This window comes from Lutjanus erythropterus, chromosome 9, assembly GCF_056507025.1.
Source record: "Lutjanus erythropterus isolate fLutEry1 chromosome 9, fLutEry1.hap2, whole genome shotgun sequence".
NCBI lineage: Eukaryota > Metazoa > Chordata > Actinopteri > Lutjaniformes > Lutjanidae > Lutjanus > Lutjanus erythropterus.
The window spans coordinates 34759730-34772375 of NC_139325.1; the positions used below are offsets into that span (position 1 = coordinate 34759730).

Here is a 12646-nt window from a genome sequence, read left to right on the forward strand (position 1 = left end):
AAAAGGGGGTGGGGGACAAATAAATGTAGAATAGAATAGAATAGAATAGAATAGAATAGAATATGAGAACACAAACAGTACCGGACAGTAAGTGTGATCCAGTTCAGTCCAGCAGGGGGCAGAGCTGCAGCTCACTGACAGTAAACAGCAGCAGAAGAAGAAACAGCAGCAGCAGCAGCAGCGCCCCCTGCTGTCTGTGGTCTGTTGTTGTGATGAAGATCAGAGAAGATCAATGGAGGAGACTCAGTGGAAATAAAACATCAGTTCAGAGCCTTTAATTGGTGACCAGGTGAGACTCACTCACCTGTACAGACATACACACGTCACTGTAACTGGAGAGAATACAGGCAACTGCGACAGAGCTAACGTTAGCTTAGCATGCAGCTTTAAAAACAGCTGAGCCGAGTTAGCAACAGTTGGCCTCATATCTAATGCTAATGCTAACGTTAACACTAACCGAGCCGGGTTAAATCCCGAAACACGAGCTAACAGCTAACAGCAGTGGGGAGTGAACGCAGAGGTCTGTTAGCCTCTAGCTAATGTTAGCTCCGTTGTAATCTGTGAGCTAACAGCTCCAACACGATGTAGTGTTTAGTTAGCTGGTTAACGGTAACTGCGTCAGATAATCTACTGGAAGCTAAGCTAACAGAACCCCCAACTAAGTGAACTGTAAACAGAGAGCGTGAGCTAATGCTAATGCTAAGACAGCAGGCTTCTCCTTAAATCAAAGCTAAATCCAGCTGTAAGCTCTGTCTCTGTCGCCTTCAGTGTGCGTTAGCTTGGTGCTAAGCTAACATCAGCTGACTGTTGGCTAGCAGGAAGATCATTGATCATTAATGTGTTTAAACTGCAGCTGTAATGTCTCTCTCACTCTCTCTCTCACACACACACACACACACTTTGCGGCTGTGATCAGTCATGAATAAAGTTAACTTTATTGTTCACAGTGACTCAACACAAACTGAAGTTAATTCTACTGTTGTGTGTGAGTGTTAGCCAGGAGGAGCTAACACCGACAACATGGTCACATACACTAATTTTGGGACGCACGGTATGGATTTTTTTCAGCCAATAGGAGAGCTGGTAATAACCCGCTTCCCTTGTCTGATCCTGATAAGATAACCAATGATTTCACATTGAAAATAAGCTGGTGTAAGCTGCAGTTTGTGCACAGCTGAGCGTCAGAAAAGCTCAGGTGATGATTTACAAATCTAAGTGACGTCACCATGACAACTCAAACAAAGGACAGACTGTTTAATGAATTTTTATAGTTAAGTTATATTTATATATACACATTGACATATGATGTTTATCTGTTGTAATTTCATTATGTAAATAATAAATGATAATATAAATGACACATTATGGGCTGTGATATTGTGCAGCTAGTGCTGGCTGATATGTTGTCTCAGATACGTGTTGTCTTTTCTTGGTTTTAAAGGATGCCTTATAGTAAAGTGATGTCATTTCCTGTTCTATCCTGTTTATATTACTAACATCAATGTCATCTTTTCAACTGATTATGTAAATTGATTGAAATTAATTTTCTCTTCAATCAAATAATAAAATGTTTAAGCCTCACGTCTTCCTGTCTCCTCCTCCTCTGACCTCTGATGACCTTTGACCTCTGATGACCTTTGATCTGTGTCTGTGTTTCAGTGGAGGAGGGCGAAGCTTCCAGCGGCCATGATGGAGGACACAGAGCCGGAGCTTTCCCCCTGCCCCTCCCCATCCCTCTCCATCTCGTCCTCCCCCTCTCCCTCACCGTCCCTGTCTCTCCCCTCCACTCCCTCGTCCTCCTGCGGCCCCCCCCAGGCCGTCACCCCCCCACTGGGTGTCATCAGTGAGGGTGTCGGTGAGCTCAGCCTCGTCATTGACGCCGAGGTGGCCCACCGGGCATGTCAGGAGGTGCTGCAGAAGGTGAAGCTGAAGCAGGTGGACGGTGATGTCACTGGCCTGCAGAACGGGGAGGAGCTGGACCCGGAGCCCCCTGCCACCGCCGCCACACTGAACGTCACGGTGAAGCCTTTAAAGATCCGTGAAGAGGACGACCCCGAGGGCCTGGCCCCCGGCTCGGTGAAGAGCGCCCGGCGGCGGCAGAGACACAACCCCTCCAAACAGTCGTGGCTGCTCCGCCTGTTTGAGTCCAAGCTGTTTGACGTCTCCATGGCGATCTCCTACCTGCACAACTCGAAGGAGCCTGGCGTCCAGGCATACATCGGGAACCGCCTCTTCAGCTTCCCCCACGAGGAGGTGGACTTCTACCTGCCGCAGCTGCTCAACATGTACATCCACATGGACGAGGACGTCGGGGACGCCATCAAGCCATACGTGGTGGGTGTGGCTAGGGCAGAGGGCGGGGTTAATGGCAGTACATTCAGTCAGATGATTCTCCTGTCCACTGTTTAATGTGAATGTTCATTCTCCTGCGTGTAGCAGGCTTCTGTTAAATTCAGCCACACAGCAACGACCTACTAAATCCCTCGCACTGCCTGGAAAACTTAGCAACCACTACAGTTCTCCTAGCAACCACTTAACAACAGGTTAAAACAACGCCAAACAGTACAACCTTCAAAGGTTTATAAAGTTTACAGCATATATGGCAGAACTGATCACCATAACAACCATACTCTAAAAAGTCCCAAGCAACCACATGCTGCTGCCCAGAAAGTCATATCAACCAATCAGAAACGATTGTTTGGAAGGACGATGGGTCTGAATTTGTCAAGCCTCTGTGATGGAAAGCTGCATCATCAGCGTATGTACTTACTGATGCCTGTGTCGTCACCATAGCAACAGATGGGTAGCAGATAGGTCAGTGATCCCTGGACACACAGATCAGATCTGATATTTACTTACCAATTTTTCAATTGTCAAGATTGTGACAAGATTTATTTAATTTAGAATATCAGCCAGTTGATTGATATCAGAACATTTGAACTCCCTGATATCAGTATTAGTATCAGTCGAGCTCCACTGACCAACAGACTCTGTGAACGCCGTCTCAACAGGTCTTAGGTTTGTTTTGTTTCCCTCCCTCTCTTTTCTGTCTCTGTCCTGTTTGAAAAGTTTTTATCGATAAAGTTCTTCTAAGTTAGTGTGAGTTGTGTGTTTACACCCTGTGTGTTGTCTTGCAGGTTCACCGCTGCAGACAGAGTATCTCCTTCAGCCTGACGTGCGCGTGGCTGCTGGGAGCGTACTCCTCCGACATGCACATCTCCACCCAGCGACACTCTCGAGGAACCAAACTGAGGAAGCTCATCCTGTCCGATGAACTCAAACCCGCGGGGCCTCGAGCTCGCAGGGACCCCCTGACTCTCACGCCTTTCTGTCCCGTGACGTCCCCTGCCGCCGGCCCTGGGCCCCTGGGAGGGGAACACGGCCTGTCGCCCTCCAAACGCACGCACCAACGCTCCAAATCAGACGCCACGGTCAGCATCAGTCTGAGCAGCAACTTGAAGAGAACAGCCAGTAACCCAAAGGTGGAGAGCAGCCAGGACGAGGTAACACAACCACCGTCAGCTTCCTGTTTACTGCAACAAACATCCTCCACTGATTCAAACCACAGCAGGGTGCATCTGAACAAAACAAGTAAATAAAAACATTTGTGTTTAGATATTTTACTGGGAAAAGTGGTTCAAACTGCTGAACCATAAAAGGAACAAACTACATGTCTTTTATGTTCTGATGACACACAAACAGATGTTAACATTAAAAAACAGTCAAATTAATAGGAATGTAAAATTTCATAATACAACCCTGATTCCAAAGCGGATGGGATGCAGGGGTGGGCTTTTATTTAGTAGAAAACACAAAGTATGTAAATATAAGTACAATAGTGAGTGTAGCACAGGGCAGGTCTGTCAGGACGTTTACATCCATCAGCTGAGGAACTTTAATTTAACAACAAAACCAGCTGAGCTGCTGCAGGATGAGGCTCCACAAAAACTAACACGATGTCTCACATCAGCCTGCTGCGCTCGTTATTTATCAGGCTTCAGATGAGGCTGAACGTTCACACGATTTCTGTTGACTGTCCCTCAATATTACAGCAACATATGTCCATATCGTCCCGGCGTTCTTTTCCACCTATATTCAACTCAGTACAGCACAAAGACAAGATATCTGATGTTCAAACTGATAAACTTTATTGTTTTGTGTAAATATACAGTCATGTTAACCGCTGTTCTAAACAGCTGTTTTTGGAGCGTTCCACAGTTTTCACGTTCTTTTGTTGCTCCTGTGAGAACCTTATTGAAACATGTTGCAGACATCAGATTCCTAATGAGTGTATATTTACAGAACAAGTTAAAGTCAGTCAGTTTGAACATTAAATATCTTATTTTCATTCTGGACTCGTGTCCCTTCGTTCTCGTTCTGTGAACCTTTTCGTAAACGCGGGTCTGAACTGTAGAATTTGAAGTTATTAACGAGCTGAAGGATCAACCTGCTGCTGATTGTGAGTCCACGTCTTCTGACCTCTGTGACCTCTGACCTCCTCAGGACAGCAGCTCCAGCTCGGACAGTCTGGAGTTTGAGACTGGTCCCGTAAGTTCACCAGTGTCACGTTCCTCTCCTCCCTACAGGGTGTATTGTGGGAAATGAAGTGTGTGATGGATGGAGGCTGTGGGCTGTGGTTGTGGTTCAGTGTGAGGTGAAGTCCCAGACGTTCAACTCAGATTGAGATCAAATCAAAACGTTAAATGAGCTGCAGGTCTGCGGACTTCACCGTCTACTCCAGTAATTCTCTGTCTGTCTCATCCAATCAGCTGTTTCATGATGTGGGTGAACCAATCAGGACACAGTGATGATCCTGTCATTGTGTCTCTTTTCATTGACTGACTGACTGACTCTGGGCCTCATGTTGGAACCAAAATACAAAACTCTTCTTTTTGTTCATATCCAGGATTTGTTCTCATTTGGTTTCTACTTGTTGATTTGTGGGATTCACTGTGTGTCTTAATTACAGCTGGTTTTCACAGTCCACTAAATGTTTGTTGAACAAAAGGAAGCACAAATTTTACAAATATTTAAATACGTATAATTCCTCAGGTGTCAGTGCAGATAAACATGTCAGTCTTAACTGTCTGATCGACAGACTGATGGTCAACAGGAAACTCAAATGTTTTGAAGTTCAAAACATAGAAACATTAAACCTTCTGTCTGTCCAGAGACACCAGCAGAGACTTCAACCAAAACATGCTCTGACAACATCCTGTCTGTCCATCTGTCTGTCCGTCCTGCAGCCGGTGCGCCTGGCTCCTCAGAGGGAGTTCATCAAGTCTCTGATGGGGATCGGGAAGCGTTTGGCGACCCTGCCGACCAAAGAGCAGAAGACGCAGCGGCTGATCTCAGAACTGTCGCTGCTCAACCACAAACTGCCGGCTCGAGTGTGGCTGCCGACCGCCGCCTTCGACCACCACGTGGTCCGAGTGCCGCACACGCAGGCCGTGGTGTTGAACTCCAAAGACAAGGTGAGAACACACACACATATACAGTATATACTGTACAGCCACAGAGGTTACATCACTTCCTGTCAGCATCTCTGATGTCCATCAAGGATCAATGAATCTGTTTAAATATTATAAAAACAAAAGAAAGACATGATTTCACATCAGTTTCATCAAATATTTCTCACCTGAAAGTGTCCACGTGTCAAACACATGATGTCTGAGGTTAACAGATTAAGGGTGGATGCCCCTTTGTTATTGGTTCAACCAATAACATCATGACATCCACCCATCAATAACTCTTCGTCTTTTAGCGGCACTGATCAGTTATGACATGACCACCATTTAATGTTCCACTCCCCTCCTGATCCTGTTTCACTCACATCAACATACAGTCACTGATTAGGCGACGAGTCAGCTAGGCGACTAGGCTAACAATTATTTTCGTTATTGATTAGTTTGTCTGTCTATTTTGTCAATCAATCGAGTCGCTGTTTGGTCTAAAAAATGTCAGAGAATGTTGAAAATTGTCGACCTGTGTTTCCCCTCAGGCTCCGTACTTGATTTACGTGGAGGTTTTGGAGTGTGAGAACTTTGAGACATCCAGTGTTCCGATCCGGATCCCGGAGAACCGGATCAGGAGCACACGTTCCGTGGAGAACCTGCCAGACTGCGGCATGACACCGGAGCAGAGAGCAGGCAGCTTCTCCACTGTTCCCAACTACGACAACGATGACGAGGCCTGGTCTGTAGACGACATCGGAGAGCTGCAGGTGGAGGTGAGACGACGTGAGGTCATCATTATCACAGGATGTTCATTAAATTTTCCAAAATAAAATAAATATTTACAATAACAAAAATATGCAGATTATGATGTAAAAGCTTTTTTAAAGATGAACAGTATGCACGTCCTGCCACTAGGGGTCTCTTATGTTACATCCTGTCACAATCTTGTCAATTGAAAAATGGTCTAAACGTGGAAACGTGGAGCACACAGACGTCCACGTCTTCACATGTTTGGACCATTTTTCAACTAGTGATCAATCTGGCCATATTTTTTCCAATAATTAATTAGTTGTTTTGTCCATGTCAGAAAATGTTGATCAAAGTCCAAGAGGACATCATGAGAAGACAAATGCCCTTTTTTGGAGTGTAAATGAAATGAAAATATGCACTTTAAGGGCAAATACACGTTAAAATGTTGCTAGAAACCTTGTTTGAGGAGACACAGGACAGATGACTGACCAGCACTCAGAGACGTAGAGCCGGTAGTCAGAACTGACCGTCTGTCCGTCTCTTCTTTCTGCAGCTCCCAGAGATCCACACCAACAGCTGTGACAACATCAGTCAGTTCTCTGTAGACAGCATCACCAGTCTGGAGAGCAAAGAGCCGGTGTTCATCGCTGCTGGAGACATCAGGTCTATAAACACACACAGACACATCACATGACGTTCTGCAGGATGACGTTCTACAGGATGACGTTCTACAGACGTCCTTAAATGTCATTGACAGACAGACTTCCTGTCTCCAGCTGTCAGTCACTAACAGTCAGTGTATGAATCTGAGCTGCACGATGCGCCTCCACCTCATCAAACAGCTGATGATGACTGTGTGTGTTTCAGGCGGCGTCTGTCAGAACAGCTGGCTCAGGCCCCCACCACCTTTAAACGGGACCCTGAGGACCCGTCAGCTGTGGCCCTGAAGGAGCCGTGGGAGGAGAAGGTCCGGTAGGTGAAGCTCAGGTTATATTTGGCTGCATATGTCTGACTGTAGTTCATTTATATTACACTTTTATTTCTGTAGTTTATATTTAGTTTATGGGTCAGGCTATAGTTTGTGTTTCAGGCTGTAGTTTGTGTCTCTGGCTGTAGTTTGTGTTTCAGGCTGTAGTTTGTTTCTCAGGCTGTAGTTTCGTGTTTCAGGCTGTAGTTGATGTTTCAGGCTGTAGTTGATGTTTCAGGCTGTAGTTTGTGTTTCAGGCTGTAGTTGATGTTTCAGGCTGTAGTTTGTGTTTCAGGCTGTAGTTGATGTTTCTGGACTCGTGTCCCTGCAGGAGGATCAGAGAAGGTTCTCCTTACGGTCACCTTCCTAACTGGCGGCTGCTGTCTGTCATCGTTAAATGTGGAGACGACCTGCGACAGGAGCTGCTCGCCTTCCAGGTGCTGCAGCAGCTCAAGGTAACGCTGTGACATCACAAGATCACATGATCAAAACACACTGAGAGCCACTCTCCTCTTTCACTTCCTCCTCCTTTTGACCCTGGTCTTCACCCTCTTTCTTCCTCTTTGTCTTCATTTTCTTCCTCGTGATTCCTCCCCTTCTTGCTCCTTATCTTTCCTTTTGTTTATCTCCTCAAATCTGTCCTTCACTACCTTCATTTCCTCCTCCTCCTCCTCCTCCTCCTCCTCCTCCTCCTCCTCATCATCATCATCATCATCATCATCATCATCATCATTTTCTCTCTCTCACATCTGTCTGCTTGTTCTTTCAGTCCCTCCAGGAAGTTGGGATGTCGGTTAATTCTGCATGACCTTTCAGTTTTTGTCCAATCACTGAAACCTTTCCACTAATTTGACCAATCAGCGTAGCTTCCTGTGAGTTCCACCAATCACAGCAGTTCCCTGCACAAACAACTGACTAATTTTTACATTTTCATTGTTTCTTGTAATTATCTTTTAAATTTGTCCTGAGAAGAGCAGCAGGTTTGTTATTGTTTTGTAAACCCTGAACCTTTCTGAACCTTTGATTTTCAATGAACTGTACAAAAAAATGCAGATTTTCCTTCTCAATTTTCACTTTCACTCTTCTAATTTCATTGCAAAAAAAAAAACCCATCAGGAACATTGTTGCAGGCATCATAAGAGACAAACTTCTGTGAAATCAGGCTGCAAGAATCCAACATGAACTCCTGAAGGGACTGTTTGCTTCTTCTCTCCTCCTGCTGATCCTTGTTTTTTTTATCTGAGCAGTTTAAACTCGTTCAGGGAGAAAAACAGAAACCTGACTGACGTTCTCGTCCTCATCCTGCAGTCGATCTGGGAGCAGGAGCGCGTCCCCCTCTGGATAAAGCCCTATAAGATCCTGGTGTTGTCGTCGGACAGCGGGATGATCGAGCCGGTGGTGAACGCCGTCTCCCTCCACCAGGTGAAGAAACAGAGTCAGCTGTCTCTGCTCGACTACTTCCTGCAGGAACACGGCGCTCCGACCACCGAGGCCTTCCTGTCCGCTCAGAGGAACTTCGTCCAGAGCTGCGCCGGATACAGTCTCATCTGTTACCTGTTGCAGGTCAAAGACAGGTGAGAATGTGACATCACAGCTCTCAAATATAAAAGCATGTTTTTAACCTGCTGATGTTCTCACCTGTCGTCCTCAATTGTCCTCTCAGGCACAATGGGAACATCCTATTGGACGCCGACGGTCACATCATCCACATCGACTTCGGGTTCATCCTGTCCAGCTCGCCCAAAAACCTCGGCTTCGAAACGTCCGCCTTCAAACTCACCACAGAGTTTGTAGACGTGAGTTCACCCAGCTGAGGGCTTTTATTTTTATCTTTTTATCTTATTTGTCAGAGGTTCTATGGTGCCCTTAAGAGGTTCTGTTGGTTGCTGAGGGAGTTCTAGTGTCCACATCAAACAGATAACGATGTTCTGTTTGAATCAAAACAAAATTATTAGGACACAACTCTTATCTTGTGATGTTTAATTTGAAAGAAAACATATTTATTTAAGTCCCTCTCCTCTTTCTGTCATTTTCTTCAGACTCACTGTCTGCCCTCCACAGGAAAAGGGCAGGAACTTCTCAGAGAACAGAACTGAGAAAAAAGACATTAAAGTTTTCTTGTTGTTGAGCCAAAGTAGTTAGATATGTGTCAGCTTTATGTCTTTATATCAGGTTATTGTTTCTAGGTATTAATCCTGACCGCAGATTTGACCTTTGACCTTATTTGGAAGTTCCTGTATTCTGCCTTTGCAGAGCGAACCAAAAAATATTGGGTCATACCAAAAAATATTGGGTCATACCAAAAAAATATTGGGTCATACCAAAGCAGAAGGAATCAGATTAGTGGAAAGATTATTACCAGACTGATCATTAGTTCAAACGTGGATCTATTTTTCAATTGACAAGATTGTGACAGAATCAATTTTTTAACATTTTCTGATATTTTATGGACCAAATGACAAATCGATTATTTGAGAAAATAATTATTCAGGAAACTCCAACATCCGGCTACGTTTATTTGGATTTTTTTTATACTTGGGGAACAAAAAGCGCGGTAGAATGATGTGTATTTACTCTGTGTGTGTGTGTGTGTGTGTGTGTGTCTCAGGTGATGGACGGTCCAGACGGCGATATGTTTAACTACTATAAGATGTTGATGCTTCAGGGTTTGATTGCGGCCAGGAAACACATGGACAGAGTCCTGCAGATCGTCGAGATCATGCAGCAAGGTGACACACACACACACACACACACACACACACACACACACACACACACACACACACACACAGACACAGCTCTCTGTCTCGGCCGCGGTGTGAGCAGCAGCCTCACTCTGTGTCTGGGTCCTGGTCCTTTCTGACCCGCTGCAGCTGAGCACCAATGATTTCATGCTGCAACTTCTTCTTCTTCTGCTGTTCAATTCCAGCAGTTCTCTTCTTCTTCTTCCAGTGACAGTTTTTTGACAGATGATCTGTCACAGCGCCTCCTACCACAGCAGCTGACAGAATATGTCTTCAGTGGCAGAGAAAGAGTTAATTACCAGTTATATTTCAGGGAAAAATCAAACCAAACAAAGAGATCCTCTCCTAAATGTAACCTGTCCATCATGTTTACGTCTGAACTGGGCTACTTGTTGAGTTTTGGTGAGGATGACAGAGAAATAAAATCTGAATCATGAGGAGAGATTCATTAATAATTCTTCACATTCCTCCTGTGAGCCTTCAGGGTTTTTTATTTGTTGGAGTCTCACCTGCTCACTTTGCTTCTTTCCTTTCTCCACTTCTAACGTGTCTCCTCTGGTTTTATGCCGTCAGGCTCCCAGCTGCCCTGTTTCCATGGATCCAGCACCATGCGGGGGCTGAAGGAGCGTTTCCACATGAGTCTGACGGAGGAGCAGCTGCAGCTGCTGGTCGACCAGCTGGTGGACGGATCCATGAGGTCACTGACCACCAAACTGTACGACGGCTTCCAGTACCTCACCAACGGCATCATGTGACCTCCTGTCTGTCTGTGTGTGCGTGTGTGTGCGTGTGTGTGTGTGCGTGTGTGTGTGTGAGAGCGGTGAACAAACAGACTGAGGAGGCTGATGATCCTCCTGCTTTTATAACTGGACTGCAGAGACCACGAGCCTCGCTCTGCTCCTCCTCCTCCTCCTCTTCTTCTTCTTCTTCTTTTTATTTTCTTATTCCAGTTTACTTCTTCTGTTTCTGTCAGTTGTATCTTTTTGTCATTTTGTCGTCTTTTCTTTCCGTTCATCTTGTTTGCTTTCAGTTCTCCTCCTCTTCTTCTTCTGTTGCTTTTTTCTCCTTTTTCCATATTTGGGCACATGTCCCTGATTGGCTGCTCAGCCGGACTCTTAGCCAATCAGAGAGCAGCCCAGTTTTAGTTTGAAATGTGAACACTGAGCAGGTGGACAGTTTTTTTTTTTTTTTAACAGGAAATTGAAGCTGCAGAGTCTTTAAAGGACCAGTCCGTGTTTTTCATGTTTTAACTAACTGACTGTGAACCAGTTTGTCTTCTGACCCATTAAAACAAACCAGTGTCGACCTGCAGCGCCTCCTACAGACTCGTGTCAAACATTATTTTGTTGTTTTATTTGAAGGTTAAAAACATGGAGTCAGGTACTGAACACATGTTCATACTGAGCTGCTGATTGGCTGCCATAGACACAGCAGGAAAAGCAGCTAACATTAACAGTGCAGCTAACCTGTTAGCTCGTCTGTGAGTCCGTCCACCACGTCCGGTACATCCTGTCCTGACAACCTGGAGCTGAGGAGGAGAGTATTTCTGACAGCTGGCGTGGTGCGTTCACAGACCGACGGTCTTTAAAAATCTATAAAAAGTCTATAAAGTGTCCAGTCTGATGTCTGAATTTAAGGCCTTGAAATGTCTTTAAAAGTCCACAGGTCTTTAAAATTGATTGGATATGAAGTTGTTATTAAAAAACAATCATGTCGTAACAGAATTAAACCAACATGAGTCACATGACTGAAACCTGCAGAGACAAACTGTTCTAACGTCTGTTCATCAGAGTATTTATACTGTAATCTGAAATATGATATGATTTTATAAGATTGAAAAAAAGGAATCATTCAGGAACCTTTAGAACGTCAGGCGGCTCTGCTCCGTTTTGTTTTTTTAAAGAATCTCACAGTCGTCAGACTCTAAACTAAAACTGTGATTCACAAGATAAATATTAGAAAAAGTCTTCAAACAGGCAGAAAAATATGTTCCACTTTTACTTGTAATTGAGTAATATTTTTGTAATGTAACAGTACTTGTACTTGAGTACAGATGTTCACTGCTCTTTCCACCACTGATCACAAACTACATGATCAATAATTATCAATCGATATGATACTTCACTATCGTGAGGATTACTTTGTTTGACTTTCTGCTCTTCATCACAAACTTCAGTTTCACCTGATTGACCTTTAAACTCACACTAAAACTCCCATCATGCACCCTGCTCTTCAGCAGCAGCGAGGCGTTCAAGGACTGAAAGTCAAAGTTCAGCATGTAAATCTTTTTGTTCAGTTTTTTCACAACAGAGAAAATCTGAAGAGAAGCTCAAAATGTTCACAAAAACTTCAATCATAATCATTTCTGATTAAATCATTTTTACATTTATCGTTTTCAGTTTGACAAAAATGAAAAAAACAGAAGAGAGCACAAGACAGTGATCAATAATCAATCAATCCACCAGGGTCATAAAAACAAAAACAAACAAAAAACAAACAAACAATAAATCTGTGAAAGAATAAGAAAATTAATGTGCAAATATAAAGATAATATAAAAATAACATGATATAAAAGAAGAATTATGAACATTGTCATTTAATTTCCATTTATGTGTTCATTTATTCCTGTAAATATTTATTTAAATATGTATTTATTTATTGAAGTTTTATTTGTTTTTTTATTTATTTTTGGGACCACCCAAAACCAGTCGATCGACATTTTGGCCCCT

General features: G+C 44.0%; 1 protein-coding gene across 2 annotated transcripts; it reads left to right on the top strand.

Annotated features, from left to right (window-relative positions):
- The first annotated feature begins 141 nt into the window (after nt 1-141).
- pi4kb (phosphatidylinositol 4-kinase, catalytic, beta) lies at nt 142-11240 on the top strand. 2 transcript variants are annotated; one of them, XM_084727343.1, is made up of 13 exons: nt 142-289; nt 1660-2334; nt 3138-3503; nt 4504-4548; nt 5247-5474; nt 6002-6229; nt 6760-6869; nt 7074-7178; nt 7505-7628; nt 8482-8747; nt 8837-8969; nt 9782-9902; nt 10491-11240. In XM_084727343.1, the coding sequence occupies exons 2-13, from the start codon at nt 1687-1689 to the stop codon at nt 10670-10672; spliced, it is 2556 nt and encodes an 851-aa protein (XP_084583469.1). In that variant the 5' UTR covers nt 142-289; nt 1660-1686; the 3' UTR covers nt 10673-11240. The 2 variants fall into 2 exon arrangements, with proteins under 2 accessions (XP_084583469.1, XP_084583468.1); XM_084727342.1 differs by lacking the exon at nt 4504-4548.
- Nucleotides 11241-12646: the final 1406 nt, after the last annotated feature.

What these genes read in the sequence shown, in the direction of transcription:
- pi4kb (XM_084727343.1), top strand. Translation starts at nt 1,687, where the DNA reads ATGATGGAGGACACAGAGCCGGAGCTTTCCCCCTGCCCCTCCCCATCC. An exon ending in TGTTGAACTCCAAAGACAAG is followed by an intron (nt 5,475 to 6,001) that starts GTGAGAACACAC and finishes GTTTCCCCTCAG; the next exon opens with GCTCCGTACTTGATTTACGT. An exon ending in CTGTTGCAGGTCAAAGACAG is followed by an intron (nt 8,748 to 8,836) that starts GTGAGAATGTGA and finishes TTGTCCTCTCAG; the next exon opens with GCACAATGGGAACATCCTAT.